The sequence below is a fragment of the Salvia hispanica genome, chromosome 6, assembly GCF_023119035.1.
Source record: "Salvia hispanica cultivar TCC Black 2014 chromosome 6, UniMelb_Shisp_WGS_1.0, whole genome shotgun sequence".
NCBI classification, from domain to species: Eukaryota; Viridiplantae; Streptophyta; class Magnoliopsida; order Lamiales; family Lamiaceae; genus Salvia; species Salvia hispanica.
This window is the reverse complement of record NC_062970.1, coordinates 32,806,892-32,823,223: the sequence shown is the minus strand read 5'-3', so window position 1 is coordinate 32,823,223 and position 16,332 is coordinate 32,806,892. Positions and strand designations below refer to the sequence as shown.

Here is a 16,332-nt window from a genome sequence, read left to right as displayed (position 1 = left end):
AGGGGCATAACTATTACTTATGCATGAATGCCACAAAAACTTAGACAGCCCCACATTACTACTACTTATGCATCCCACATTACTACTAATTAAGCATCCCACATACACGCTTAAACAGAAGAAATTGCATCAAAAAAAACCATCGCCATAACCCACCACTTGCAGCCTACTACATCGCCCGTTTCTCCTCCAGTATGTGGAGAATGTAGTCGGCTTTGTCGACAATGGAGAACCTCTTCTTCGCGCTTTGTCCAAGAACGCCGCGTACGTTCAGGCTTAACACTCCCAGTAGGACCTCCAACTCCAACGCCTACAGCCAAAGGCAAACTAGGGATTAAACAGTCGCACACAACACAAATCAACGATTGGGTTAAAGAATCGGTTCAACACCTGACGGACTCCCTTTGTACGTAACCAGTGCCTTTCCCTTTGAAGCCATGTCTGCGTCTGCGGCAGAACACATACTTTAACGAAAAATTAAACTCATTTTTTGCAAATAACCACATTAGGTTTATCATAACCACTAATGACATCTACCTTACAATTCCAATCATGCACATTTGTCATAAACAAATCATACAAATCGTGACTGACTAAAGCATTAATCGATAACAGATTGCCGATGAAGAACTCACCTTGTTGCAACTGTTTGTCGTCGTGCGCCGTCGTCTCCCGATCGTCGGCGGTCACCGTGTGCGTAGACGATTTGTTCCTTTAACAATAAAAACCATTTTGCCCTATTTAAGGGGGTAAAGTAAGAGCTTCATTGTGGCAGGAAGTAGATTTGGCTTTAGCGCCATTTCGCTAACTAGGGAAGTACGACTGAAATCGATCGGTGATAAGAATCAAAGGGGTGAAGGGTGTTTTAGTCATTTTTGCCACACTTTCAAGGATTCATGGGCTGAACCAAACGCAACACAATGGGCTGCATAAGTTTTTTTTGCCCTACCAAACAGCCTAAACAATTGTATATGCACGTGGGAAAAGCCCAATATCTATAGAGTCATGAAAATAAGTTTTCAGTCTACCACCCACACCCTAAGTGTATAAGTCATAAGGGTTGAGGTGTGACATTAAACTTCATCAAGCCTCTTCAAGATTCCAGAGGCAGTTGTCTCCCCTTGAACTTCACCCAACACCTTATATCCAAGGCATAGAATCATAGCGCTATGAGCCTTTAACTGCATCTCATCGAACTTTGCTTGAGCTTTCTCATCTAGTGCAGGAGCCTTCCCCTTCATCCAAATCTGCCGAAGTTAAGACTGCGGCTAAGCCTTGATGCACCAGAACCACCCTCATCTTCAGTTTTCACAAGCCATAATCATTCTTCCGCGTAAACTTCTCTGCCTCAAGCCTAGCTGCCATCGCAACGTCGTTGATCGATGAAGATTCCCACCGGACGGTGCCAATTGTTGTAAAATGAATGTAAATGAGCGATCAAGAATGAAGGTTTGAAGAGGAAGCAGAAATGTTTGAGCTTCTCCGTGTTATTTCCAAAATATGCCATCTATTATGGGACAAATGGAGTAATAAAAAATAATTTTTAAAAAAAAACTTAAAAAGAGTACAAAACAGAACGAGAGAAATAAGCTATAATACATCCCTCTGTTATGATATATGCGCAGATCACCTACTTCAAAACACCAATCCATTTCCTACTCCACACTCACAACAAAGTAAAATAATCCACCATCACTTATTAAAATTGTTCATTTGGAATGAAATGTTCCAAATGGAATGATGATTTTTATGAAAAAAAAATGCTGCTAAGCTTTTCTCCATTCCATCATACCATGCAGTACCTTATTAGTCTTTTCAAAGTACAAATACTAAGATTTAGTCTTTTCAAAATTACAAATACTAAGATACTTTAGTACCAGTACTGTAGATATTATTACTATGAATTAGTACTCTTTTTATTTTATAGTAGTAGAGTCATTTTCCGTAGTAAAAATCAACACTTTTTTTCTCACTTATTTTTTCCTCTCTCTTACTTTTTCCTCTCTTCTACTTTATTATCTTTTTATTAGCTTTACACCTTACCCAAGATTTCATTTGTATTATAATAATATATTCACTGTTAGTTACTTATTACAGTCGGAGTAACTTTTTCTTATTATTAAGGGATGGGGTTTAGTACTAGATAATAACTTGTCAAATGACAAAAAATATAGTACTTCGTATATATAGCTAGTATAATAACTTGATATAACAACTGTTGAAAAGTAAATTGTAGAAAATAAAAGACTCCGAGCTTTATCGACTACATTTTAGTACTTGAATGATTCTCTCTTAATAATTCTAGCCGTATCTTCTTTGATTTGATTTTCCATCTTTAATTGATTTTTCATCCCTTTGATTTTCCTTAATCTTTAATTGATTTTTCATCCCCTTGGCCTAGGGAGGTTTGTACACAGATAACCGATGGGAGATAAGGGCAGATAAGAAAGGGAAGAGAAGAAATTTTTTTTAAAAAAAAAACAAACTTACTTATAAGAGAACAAAACAGAGAGGAATAAGCTACAATACATCCCTATGCTATGATATGGATGAGGAGGGCAGCCGACCATGGCCATAGCAAAGCGTGTCACTGGCTACTAGGGCCGGTGAAATGGCTACAGCGCCAGCAAGAGACGCTGTGCTCGACCAACCCTCACCAACTTGTCGAAATAGAGCTCTACTTGTTGCCAGAGTATTCTAATTGTAATTTCCAAACTAACAATAGTGAAATACTACTTAAAATCATAGTGCAAAACGTACACAATAAAAAACCAAAACTAGTGCATAAATCGTAGGTAGCTAGTGTTAATGTGGAGTTGGAGTGAACCAAAAGGTTGGTACAAGCCCCCTGGATACCTGAGAGGGATGAGAGGGATAATAGACGGAAGATAGTTTGGTATCCACATAATTAAAGATGCCAATATCATGGCCACCGTGCATAATCTCTCCATAATTTATTTCATTGAAATGTTCGACAAAATAAATAGAATCAGGGGTCAAGTTGAAGTCCGCCGCGGGCAGAGCGAATGAGTGGTTGGCTCCAACAAACATTGCCAAACCATCCAATGACGCTTCCATGTAGGTGAGTGTCCCTTTGTTGGGATCAATTTCATAGACGTCGAAACTAAGGGTTTTGTATGGGTAGTCGTTACCAAGACTGTAGATGGATTTCATGTGGGATCCGTCGCGCCCGACATGTCCCAAGACATCACGTATCACTAGAAATAGGCGGTCGGAATGCTCATCCATCACCAGATACTTGGGGTAAGAGAATCCGATGTCAATCATGTCATCCTCCTCGGAGTCAGAGTCGTCAAACAAGGGAACCTTCCACACAAAGGAGGGAGATTGGAGGTCCCAGCACTCGACCACCGAGTCACACGTTAGGCAGAAGAGGCGTTTGTGGCGGATGGAGTAGGCGATATCAAGGTAGTGGAGTTGGTTGCACACGGGGAGCCAGTTGGCGGTGCTGTGGCCGGGGAAGCAGAGGGCAATGCGGCCGGTTTGGTAGTAGGTGATGATGGCGCGGCAGTCGTGGGCATCGGGAGAGTAGGTAAGGATAATTCTGTCGGGCGAAGTGGGTACGGGCAAGGCAGGAAGCCTCATATGGCGAGCGGTGATGGGATTGGAGAGGAAAGTGTGTTGATTGTCTCTATTGAATGATGCCATCCAGCCGTGGGTACATCCCAAGTGTATTACACGCTCACCCTGTGCCCACGCCGGTGGCGGCGCTTCCTTCTTCTTGATGCTAATCACTTTCTTCTCTCCAAGGCTGTACAACTTATGATCATCCCAGGATTTGGATTTCGGTGCTGCTAGCATCAGCCATGGCTCCATGATGGTGCTGGTGCTCATCATCCTAATCCTACAGGAGTAATTCCTATTCATATTCCTACCACTACGGAATATAAGTTGGAGACTCATTGTCATCGGCATCTCAATCTCACTTCAATATGGTATCCCTCAAGCTCTAATTTATATAGGAAGATTAAATTGAATTTCAAGATTTTATTTGAGATATACTCCACTATGTAATTAGGGCTAAGATTTTATTTGAGATATACTAGTATATAATGAATATATTTATCCCAATCTTTTAAAACTTGCGCCTCAAGTTTTACTATTTGAGACCTACATAATTAATTAATATTAATATAGGAGGATTAATTTCAAGATTTATCCCAATCTAATGAAATACTAATTTATCGAAGATACGAATTAAGAGTATCTATATATATACCCTAGCTAACCCTATAATCAACCAATTACGCAAATGAAAATGCTAGTATTTGGAGGTGCGGCTGCCAGATTATGTGGGCGTGGGCGTAGGATGATGAGCACGAGCACTAATCCAAATCCATGGCTGATGCTGCCGCCCACATTCGACAGAAGGCGCGGTGGCATGGTGTACAACTTCTACAGGCTGGCCGACGAGGAGGTTGTGGTGATCAAGAAGTACGGCCAGGGACCGGAGCCTCCCGAGATCCCGGACGACAACGCCCGGGTGGTGGGGTCATCCCATGGGTGGCTAGCATTGATGAACGACCGCAACGACGAGCTGTTCCTCTCCAACCCCATCACCCGGCGCCACATCAGGCTCCCCCCAATCCAGTCCCTTCCTGACCCCGTGCTCAACCTCGACCACGTCAGCGGCAAAGCCATGGTGTCGAAGCTAATCCTGTCTGCAGCCTCCCCAGGCTCGGAGGAGTGCCGGGCCATGGTGTCGTACGGGCAGGACGATCGGCTGGCCTTCTGCTGCCCGGGGCACAGCCACGAGTGGGTCCCCATAGGGAAGCCATACATGGATCGAGAGAACAAGACTTTGAACGTGGTCTATCCCAAGTCCTACGATGACTTTGTGTATTCAAGCAAGAGCAATGTGTTCAGTTGCTTGACCAGGTCGGAGCTCCACGAATCGGGGCTGGAGGACTGGGACTTGACGGACATGGATTCTCCCAAATTAGCTTGGATTCGGACGGACAATGATAGCCCGTTGGGGCTGAGTGATGATGCTCTCTTGAGAGAGCAGCACCTGGCGTATGCGGAGCAGACGGATGAGCTGTTCCTGCTGTCACGTTTTATCCACAAACGCCGACACAAAACTCAGTTTTTCAATACATATAGAGTTAAAAAGGAGGAGGATGGATGGATGAAGACGTACCCATCTTCGGCTTCGGATCTCGCCTTGTTTCTTGGGACCAACCACTCCTTTGCCATCTCCCATTTCAACTCCAATTCTATTTACTTCACCAACCATAAACAACATCATCAACATCAACATCATCATCAACCAGATGTCGGAATATACCATTGCGGCCACCGTAATCTCTCAAATTGCTACTATCCCTTGCATCACACCAATACTACTAATGCTGTCCCTGCACCCATTTGGTTTACTCCAACACTTGCTTGATTCTAGTTTTTTTTTTATTTGATTATACTAAATTGGGCTGCAACATATTATTAAGTACATGAGTTAGCATATTTATAATGAACAATATATATTGCATTTATGCTAGTTATTGTGATGGTATGCTAACATATGTACGTACATTTTCCTCCCTGTAAATTTAAAGAGCAAGAATGATTGATGATGCATTAATGGGCAGCAAGAATTTGCTTCAATTGAATTTCTTGCTCACATTCCTCAATTTTTACCACCATTTTCAATTGAATAGTCATATCATATTTGATGTCATAGTATGTATTTCAAACAAAATTTTATTTATCAAGCTATGATCAGTCTCTATGGCATTTATAGAGTTGTGGGCAAAAATGTCAAGGAACAAAGAATGAATTATCAACTTGATTAATGTAGTACTCCTGTTCCATCTCAAACTTTAACTATATATAATTAATTAATGTAGTACTCCTGTTCCATCTCAAACTTTAATTATATATAATTATTTTTTCAAAATGAGTACGTAAAATGAAATAACTCTTATATTATGGAACGAATGGAGTATATATTATCCATCATATGTCGAGGAATATAACTTTTCCATTTTGGCATGTCTCCAAAATTTTGCCTCATCCCAATTTTTACTCTTATAATTGGTTTTTTAATCATTAAATTCCACATAATTTAATCTTTAAGAGATGGTTAATGATATAACTATTACAATTAGATTTAATAAATGAATATTTGCATCAGAATCTTTTAATTTTACATTATCACATGGTCTTTTAATTTTACATTATCACATGGTTACATTGTTGAGTAGAACTGAAAATTTTTCATTTACAAATACAAGAAAGAAACTAATTTAATGAGAAATATTAGTGTCAAGTTCTAACCTCAGCATATTACATAAAGATTAAAGACCACTATTCAACACACAAAGGTACTCGACACGAAGTGCTCACAAGAAGCTTGTGGCAACACTGAGGTCATTCAGGTTGGACATGATCTGCATCCGTGTCGTACCAATATGATTAGCGATTTCTAGTTAATCTTCGAGCGCCAGCATCTCGAAACTGCCAAAAAAGGGTAACTTTTTATTTATAGACAGAGAAATAGGCAAGTAAGGATGCGAAAGAGTAAGATACGTACTGCACGAGCAGCTCACAATCGACAATGCTGTCAGGACCTGGGTGATGACTGATGAGCCTTTCCATTCGAATGGAAGTGTCTGAAAGATCGTGGATTTAGTCCAGCGACATGGCAGACAGAATCTACGAGCTTTTTCTGCAATGACTGCAGACGGCGAAAGGTAAGTTCCTCCAGAGGTGCAATGCAGCCAATGCTGCCTTCCAGGGTACCAAAAAGTAAGGCAAATCGGTTTGTCTTATCAGAGCCAGGCATAGTTCGATCAGCAGATGTGGGAAGAAGCTGCAACCGTAGAAATTTGGTAATATGGGCCCCAACATGAAACTCAGCTCTCAACAGAAGCTTCTGTCCTTTCCAGCTCTCTGATACTTTTGGAGCATAATAGAATATCTATATGTTGCAAAAAAGGGTACCAGATATCACATATAACCATTTATATATATGAGCATATTACAAAATATTCAGAAAGAGAAAGAAGAAACACTATATTTATACATATATTTTTTAAACTAAGAAGAATATGCTTCATTTGCAATTACCAAAATAAAATACACATATAAAATAGTATTAAATAGAAAATAAAAAGGCAACCTGAAAAGGAAATAACACGCTCGAAATGTTTCATTATTCGTTCACAAATGTGCTAACCTGAACATTCTTCTGGTCATCTGAAACAGTGAGGCTGAGTGTGCTTCCATCGATCAAAAACTCAGTTGCTAAACAATCAAGTGACCCAAAATCTTTTGCCAAAAGATTGAGTTGAGAGCCCTGCTCTTTCCAACTAAGAAAATATATGCTTTTGTGAATATTGCCAAGAATAAAATTTTTAACCTGCACAATATTTATGATTAACAGCAAGTCCAGTAAAAAAGCTTGAAAGTTCATAATGAAGCTACACTGCTGCATCTCTTATAGAGGTTTATAAAACCAAATAGGGTATAACCGATTGCAACTAACAAGATAGTGCATTTTAAGTTGAAAGTTAAACATAGATTTCCTAGGAAAATTCGCCCAACCCATAAGCTTTTTCAATTCAAGTCTTAACAAAGATGAAAATCTAAGCAATTGAAAGAGCTTGTCTGCTATCTCAACTGGACAAAGATGCATCAACTGAAAATTTTACACTGGCAACATTCAGCTTCCTTGCAATTGAAATTCGAGGATGTTGGCAACACCATATTCAGTGATGAAAAACAGCTGACAATCAGTGCATAATTTAGTCTTTAGCAGAAATGTGGCATTATGACATTTGAAAGTACATTATTGCATCTTCTGAAGAGATAAGTTATACACTTCAAAACGGGAGAACAATATTTATGAGTCCAAGCCCCCAAAAGTCCTCTCCCAATAACACATACGCACACACACATGCCAGAAAGATGTTATATGGTGGTTAATCGGTAGACTAAGAAACACACCTTCCAAATAAATTTCCTGCAGCGACTGTAGTTCCTTGGACGTAATAGTCCACATTTTCAGTTACCTCCTCAAGATTATTAGCAGTTTGTAATACCTGTAGAGTAAAACAAGAACAGAATACAACTCTAAGAAAATAACAGGTCAAGGCAATAAGAGTTTTATACAACAGATAGTGATGAATTACCAAATGTTATCTTCTTCGAAAGGAAAAGGTGAACAACGGCATACCATTGTACGATTTTCCAAACTAATAATCAAGTATGCATGATATTCATCCTCATCAGCTACTCCTTTAGAGGAGTCACTGTGCAAATTCTTGTGGTAGACAGTCCAAATTCCTTTGCAACCAGGTAATGATTCCTTCAGAAACAAGGTATAAAACAAACTCATGAAACAATCTAGGAGAAACTAAAATTCTCTTAAAGCTTTACATTCTACGAAGAAGAAAAAAAAAGCTCTCATTACTAATACAAATTTAGCCTTAATTTAATTATACAACTTTTCTTATACATAAGACGTTAAGACCGATGTTTAGTACCCTAATAGAAAATGCTATGCGTCACAATATAGTTCGCAAAGATGTATGGAGACCAAATACCCATGGGGGCATTTGTAATATTCCAGACCCTACAAAAAGAACAATTTCAAAGTGTAGATCGAACATTTTATTAAGTTATTTAGCATTTTCTTTAGTATATGTTTTCTGCGAAGATAAGGGATATTAATCTAGCTCAAAACCAAACGGGCTAGATTGACATCCCAACTACTAAGTTCCAATGTCGAAAGAGAAAATTGACATTCACAGATTCTAAGAAGAGATATTCATATGTTTTTTTATCTTAACTTGACAGTTTTTCAAGAGAATTGCAATGAATTTCATATATGATATATATTGCCACAAGTGTGTATTCTAATAGTTTTACCAATAGAAAACTAAGTGCATAAAACTGAAGGCATCACATGAGTCTTGACAAGCTAAACAATGCAAGAATAACCACAACCTACATGATTTTTAACTTTTCATTTTCTTTTCTAAGAACACACCGACTTATTCACAGATGATTCATTCATATTACTACTAGACATTGGAAAAAAATCACATGTAGGGTATAACATCTTCCAGAATAATGTAAGAATTAACAAGAAGCACAGCAATAACCAGATATATTAAAGCCCATGTAGTGAGTAAAAGGAGGTGTACACACTTGAGTTATTGTATCTGGGCAGATTGATTTTTGAAGTACTGTGAGAGCACCATTTTTTCCATGGCCAGAACAGCATACCTAGATAGGGGATGCATACATGCTTTGTATATCAGATAACAAAGGACTGTAAATGTCTGAACAATGAAGGACAATTTAATAAATAACGACAACACTATTAGCAATGCACTGGTTATCAACTGATAAGCCAACTTAAACTGAAGAATGAAACTACAACTAACCAGTTCATAATTACTTTGCTTCGCAACTCCTGTAGCATTTGGATCACCATTAATTCTTAAACCATAAGAGAAATCCTTTAATGGACCAATATTAAGCAATGAATCCCGTACTGCAAAGGTAAATTTTTTCTGCAAAAACCAAATAACCAACACATCCTTAAAGAATAGAAAATTCTTAATTATATTTCAGTATTTTCAGTATTAATGCATTAAAACCAAATGTCAATTCAACAGCTTTGAATGAAATTTATCAGCATACTATGAGAGGTCTGACATGACATCCAATCAAGTTCATCAAGGTCAAATTACAACACAAACAGAACCCAAGATAGGAAACCATAGGATATCATCTAGTTAATTTATATGACTTCACATTCGAGATGAGTACAACTTCAAGTCTATAAACATAATATCACTGTTCTACAATTAGGATTGTGCTTCAGTAAGAAACTAAGACGCAAAGTCCAAAGCAGCTTGTCAATGTTTGGAATTTCGAAAGGCTTGTCAATGTTTGGAATTTATCAATTCTAGGGGAGAATGTGAAGAAAACCTTAAGGTGCCAAACTTACAATGAGTGATCCAACAATAAATGTAAGTCAGGGAGGTCTGGTGAAGTTGAATTATTAAATTCATCCTCAAAGCAATTGTTGAGCCTTCTGATTGAAATCTTTGATAGATATATTGTAAATATGGGCCGTAATTAAAGCAATGTAATTTTTTAGGCCCTCTTTTGAGAAAAATCTAAGAAGCTGCTTAAAGCATTTTCCCAAACAAAATTCAAGCTCGCGAAGAGTGGCTGATGTTATATAGAGCACCATCAACTACAAAAACAAACATCATATATAGGCTGAACAAGCATCTTCTACAATCCTAACGAAGCACTATTGTCAGTTTGTCACACACTTTAATCATTTCACCAGCAGAGAATAAATTACATCCTTGATACCAAAGCAATATATGATACATATAGAATTTTCTTGACGCTAAAACAATTAAAAATTTAAGGTTAGTTTTAAGAAAAAACAGGCCAGTTCTCTTTAAGCGTAGTTCTACTTCACATACACAAAAAATTAACACAATAGAACTCAGCAAAGAATGCAGGTCATGGTTTAACCTGAGCTATTTGAGCATTGTTTGGACCTGTGCCATAGAATGAAAGTTCCTCGCTGGTAATCAAATCCTGTAATGCATCAGAAGGAGATCTCTGCAGTCACTTCATTGAAGGGGTATCACTTTCAATATCCCCAACCTAGAGAAAAGGAGAACATGTACAGCCCATGTTAATTGTGCCTTAAGATGCATAAAAAAAATTAGAGACTTGCAAACCCCAAAAATGTCATGGCTAATATCATGCCAGCACTTGCAGAGTCTGCATTTCAAGATCAAGTCTTATTTTAAGAAAGCCTACTGGAAATATACTCATTCTGAGTTCTAACAGTCAAAATGACAAACCTCTTCCTTTACACCAGGACTTAATGTTGGAGCTCCAACTCCAGAATAGTAATGTACAAGCAGACTATCACCCAACCGACTGCCCAAGAAGAAAAATGAGCTTCCAATGGTAGTAATGTCCTACAACAAATCAAGTTCAATTGATGAAAAATCTATCAATGCAGATATTAATCAGGTAATGTGCAATAACATGAACTTAATGTGGCTAACCAATGTAAGGACTGAAGCTCTTGACTTCATCAGTTCAAGCCTCTGAACAACTCTGCAGAATTGAATAGGTCAGCATATCAAATATACAGTATATGACTACATGAGTAATGTCACCGGCCTAGTTTTTACACAAGCAAAGGCAAGCCAACTATGCACAGCCCAGGCATATTTATGCATCATATTCTACAATTGAAGCTTAAGTATCATATTTGTACACACTTCCAACCAAAATGATAACACATCACTAGGAAGTCTTTCAAACCAGATCTGCAGAGGTTTAATTTGTCAATATTTGAAAAGCTATAAACATAACATAAAGAAATTTCCAGATATTCCCAGTAACACGCTCCACCAATAGACCATAAGATAAAATTGTTGAGCCAGATAAGTCAGCAAAAGAATATTCTAAACACCCATGTCAGAAATATGCAAAATTAGATGCAAGGGTTGACTTAGTAAAACAAAATGAATACAGTACTTCCGTATGTCTCCAATAAGAGAACCAAGTGAGAGTAATAAATCGCCAACCTCCCATCATAAACAAGAGTAAGCAAACGCAGCTCCCCTGATTTAGTAGAGAACACAGCAACATCATTAGTTAACCATGTCGCAGTGGTGGCATCAAGCTCCGTAGTAAATCCAGACCTAGGCATCTCTTGACTGAAAGAGGAGTGCATATACATTAGAATAATGCAACTTCTTAGTAATAAAGGCTAGGTGGAGAAAACTGAAAAGAACTAGTAGATTATATTGAATGGTAATACATCCTTCTCCACATATTATAGAGAAAAGAAGGGGCAGAAAGAAATAGTGAAGAAGGCTGAAATTTCACCTTCCATCTGCGGGAACAGCAAAATTGTTCAACCCCAAGTGGCATGAAGCAGACTGACCAATTAAGCATCATCAGATATAGAGCAGGACAAAAAGAAGGGAATAGCAAGTGATACCAAAGATGCAATGCCAAAAAGAGCAAACCTGGCTATGATAATGAATTATATTTGCACCAATTACAAGAACTCCACCAATAGGTGAAGGAACTGCAAGGAGCTTGTATGCATCATGAGGGAGATTCTGAAAATCATAGAGAAAAATATAGTAAGTAGTTCAGATTAACATCGGTTGGAAATTAGAGGGTGGTCAGCTTTAAGTCAGTGTACAAACTCCAACGTTCTTCCTTTGTAATTTATCAATGCCTAAGAAAGGTACAAACAGAAGATAACTGAGGCATCATAATGAAGGTTTTCTCAACAATGGATGTAGGTCATAAAGTTAATCTCTAGCACCACAAAAATAAAAATGCTATATTAATGTTAGCACGTAAAGAAAAAGAATTTCTAAGACATGACCTGATAAGCTCTTTGGAACAATTACATGAGACCCTATAGGTAAAATAAGAGGATCATATTTAAAAACACTGACCATTGCTGACCATATGAGCGGGATGCTGCTTTAATGTTGTATTGACGCTGAGTGCTGAAACCATACAAGTGTGATGTTTCCAAGCAACCCTACCCACCCATGTAAGCTCATGTTCATGAAGGATTACCACAACAGGCTCAATATAACCTGAAAATTAGCTTTCAATCATTCAAAAAAGGAGTGGCTAGGAATTTGTTGAGGTTCATAATGAAATGAAGTTGCTAATAAAAGATATACAAACAGATCACAAATTAGTTGCCTCAATCTTAGAGAAATATAATCTGGATACTGAGGACCTAAAAGCAAAAAAAACAAAAGATTAAATAGAAATAGAACCACTGATTAGACCAAGCAATGGCTACAAGTAACACTACATCACAGCAAATCAGAAGAGTCCTCTTATAAGAGGCCTTTGGTGTACCCAAAAAAATTATGAAGTTGAGTTGAGAATTATTATAAATTGATTACCACGTAGTTGCCGGCGGTCAAGAGTGTCTCACTGAGTTGGAGTCGTCTAGAGACAGCACTGTCACTTAATTTAATCCACAACCACATTAAATTATAACTTCTAACTTTTAATTGAAGAAGGTGGAAAATCTGGTAACCACAACCTTAAAGCATAAAACAGATTTTTTCTTTATCAATAGCATCAAATTATCCAGGTTGGAGAAGGTTTCGACAATTCCACCTACTCAAAGGAAAATATACAGAAGACATCTATGTGGTAGACTTCCCAAACTAGTTTTTTTGCACTATAACCAATAAGCTCAACTTAAACTTGAGATTAAAGGAGCGGCAATGATGAGAAAGTCAATAGCACCAAACAAGTAAAAGTCAGTCTATATAATTTACATGCAAAAACTCCTCAACTGCTTTTTAGAAAACCACTTGTTAGAATTGAATAATGCAGTCATTTATTAACATTAGAAATCAAAAGCTATCAAAAAAATATATTAGGAATTCTATAACTTGGAAAGATAAAGATCAGATTAGCACCCAATTGAAAATACAGAACAGAAAAAAAAAATCATCATAAGCCTTTTTTCAGAATTCAGCAATTAAACATCGACAGTTACAAGAAAGGAAATTTGTGTGCTGTAGCCCATAAGAAAGTGCTGATTCTCAATCTGGTGCATGCCTTTTATTGACTATTCTGAAGTACACAATCAAAACTTTCCAGTGAAGTATGGGTAAGGAAATTACAATGATTAGGAAATCTATAGCAACAAAAAGCATACACAAATATTTGAGAATATATACTTAGCCATATTGGACTTTCTGAACCATACTTTTATTAAAAAGGATGCCAGAAAAACCAAATCAGAATTCTTACCATGGATGAAGATGAAATCTTTAACGTGCTTCATATCAAGCTCCGTAGTAAATCCAGACCTAGGCATCTCTTGACTGAAAGAGGAGTGCATATACATTAGAAATAATGCAACTTCTTAGTAATAAAGGCTAGGTGGAGATATCAAACATTCTAATCAAAGTTATTAACAGTAAGTACTATGTTTACAAATATCACCTTTAAAACCAGCAAACCTATATGTACAATAAGTAGTTTTTTTAGGAACGGGACGGAAGAACAATGTATAACCTATCCTAAAAGGTGGCACCGTGCTTTGTGATGCACTTATTCCTATTGTAAAATGTAAATCATTATAAGAGGCAAAGTCAGCAATGAACCAATAGTTAGTCTAATAATACATGCACGGTCTAACTTATAAAACTAGTAGATTATATTGAATGGTAATACATCCTTCTCCACGTATTATAGAGAAAAGAAGGGGCAGAAAGAAATAGTGAAGCTGAAATTTCACCTTCCATCTGCGGGAACAGCAAAATTGTTCAACCCCAAGTGACATGAAGCAGACTGACCAATTAAGCATCATCAGATATAGAGCAGGACAAAAAGAATGGAAAAGCAGGTGATACCGAAGATGCAATGCAACCTACACCACATTAAACAAAATTGAATTAGCATCTGAAATAACAAATAATATTGTTTTTTCATTGTAACAAATTACTCGAGGAAACTGACACTCATTCTTAAAAATTGTGGGTGCAACAAAAAAATCATTGCTAATATTAACAAAATTTACTCCAGTAAATAGCTACAAATTGTATGATAATGATGATGATGTTATGTAAGCTCAACCACAACCACTACTTTCTTAATACAATCTTAAACAATGTGAAAGACAATAGGTAATAGAACAAAAAATAAGTAATCATGATGGTACATTTGTTGCATTTGATGAATTTAGCTTCATATTAAGACTCTATCATGCAGAGTGGGAGAGCTAGTAACATTGTTGGAAGCAAAAATTTCGCAGTTTTACCTACGAACATTCAAACATTTCCGACAAATTTCAACTAATTCCTCCAATCATCAATTTGAACACATATAATATTAACTAATTAAAAACAAAGTATAGCTATGCAAGGCATCAAACCAAACCAAAACTAAAATGAAGAGGACAATTTCTCAATACAACATGTCCTGCAATACAGTATTTTCCTGGAGCATCCTCCTAGCAAAAAAGTGCGACAAAGCTTTTCAACATTGCACAGCTGAATTATTTACGACAAAGAAAAGGCATAATTCAAGTAAATACTAGATATAGGAAAAGAAGAAACCTATAATGGCAAACGAGCTCAAGTGAGGCACCGGAAATGCCAGCTAAGACGGCTCCACCACCCTTGGGCTCGGCAACAGCTTTGTGAGCTAAGGACGGAGAAGCCTCTTCCTGAATTCTTACAGTGTAAACTTCAAGAACGTTGGCGGCAGCAGTAATGAGGTTGGGACCCGGTCCAATCGGCTTGGAGGAGGTGGTCCAGTCCGAGTCGATGTCGTCGGCGGTGATCGGAGGGATTTTGGGCGTGGAATCTGCGGAGGAATGGGTGATGAAACCCGAGGCGCAGTGCTCGATGCCGGTTGCCCAATGCATCATCTTGAACGCCGCGAAACTCATATCTGCAGTTGATTGGATTCAGATGGTGGAACTGGAAGTGGGGATGAGTGATGATTTGGGGATTTAGGGTTTTGCTTAAAACCCCAGATGGCGGGATATTGAGGATAATTTTGGTTTTTTTTTTTCATTATTTGTGTAATGCCAAAATGTCTCAAGCACGGTGAATCGTTTTCGGAAGATGCCACGTGAATTACTACCTTCGTCCTTGAAAATTTATTTCATTTTTCCATTTCCGTCTGTCTCCCAAAATTTGTCTCATGTTACTTTTTTTTCATTTTTGGTAGTGGACCCATATTACACTAACTCATTTCTACTCACATTTTATTATAAAACTAGTATCACGCCTGTGCTATGCACAGATTAATATATTTTTAAAACATAAATTTTAAATTTTAAATTAATTAAATAAATTGGAATCAATAATAACAATTAACAATATGAATAACAATTATAAATTTGAAACAAATTACATAATATAATGTTTAAACATTAAATCATGTAGTAAAAAGAAAAAAAATCTATCACAATAAAGAATTAAATACAATGGATAATTTCTCATCATTTTAAAAACTTCTCTATATACTACATTAACTTTAAAATTAAAATCAATCATATCATTATAAACTAAAACCTTCAATTCTTCACAATTCGTCGCTCTTCAACAGAACTCGTAGGTAAAGCCGTCTGCCTCACCTAAAACTACAATAAAATAAAGAACAAAATCAATTTGCAATGCACAAAATCAATAATCAATATGTATTAAAACGATCATCCGTAGAGCAAAGCATAAGATGTATGAGACCCATAAAAGTACACAATTGAACAATGAACACCACATAATTTTGTGGAGGCTTCCTTAG

General features: G+C 37.3%; 2 protein-coding genes and 1 pseudogene across 2 annotated transcripts; 1 reads left to right on the top strand and 2 right to left on the bottom strand.

Annotated features, from left to right (window-relative positions):
• Positions 1-1,073: 1,073 nt before the first annotated feature.
• LOC125195164 lies at positions 1,074-3,924 on the bottom strand. The gene is made up of 2 exons (XM_048093353.1): positions 2,857-3,924; positions 1,074-1,247 (listed from the first exon to the last, which is right to left on the bottom strand). The coding sequence occupies exons 1-2, from the start codon at positions 3,922-3,924 to the stop codon at positions 1,074-1,076; spliced, it is 1,242 nt and encodes a 413-aa protein (XP_047949310.1).
• A 349-nt stretch (positions 3,925-4,273) lies between these two features.
• On the top strand, positions 4,274-5,413 carry LOC125195163. The gene has a single exon (XM_048093352.1). The coding sequence runs from the start codon at positions 4,274-4,276 to the stop codon at positions 5,411-5,413; it is 1,140 nt and encodes a 379-aa protein (XP_047949309.1).
• An 803-nt stretch (positions 5,414-6,216) lies between these two features.
• On the bottom strand, positions 6,217-15,564 carry LOC125195162 (annotated as a pseudogene).
• Positions 15,565-16,332: the final 768 nt, after the last annotated feature.

Excerpts from the sequence above, each read along its gene's own strand:
- LOC125195163 (XM_048093352.1), top strand. The coding sequence starts at position 4,274 with ATGAAAATGCTAGTATTTGGAGGTGCGGCTGCCAGATTATGTGGGCGT.
- LOC125195164 (XM_048093353.1), bottom strand. The coding sequence starts at position 3,924 with ATGAGTCTCCAACTTATATTCCGTAGTGGTAGGAATATGAATAGGAAT. Across the intron at positions 1,248-2,856 it reads ATCCCTCTCATCCCTCTCAG|ATTTGGATGAAGGGGAAGGC; the intron begins GTATCCAGGGGG and ends TAACTTCGGCAG.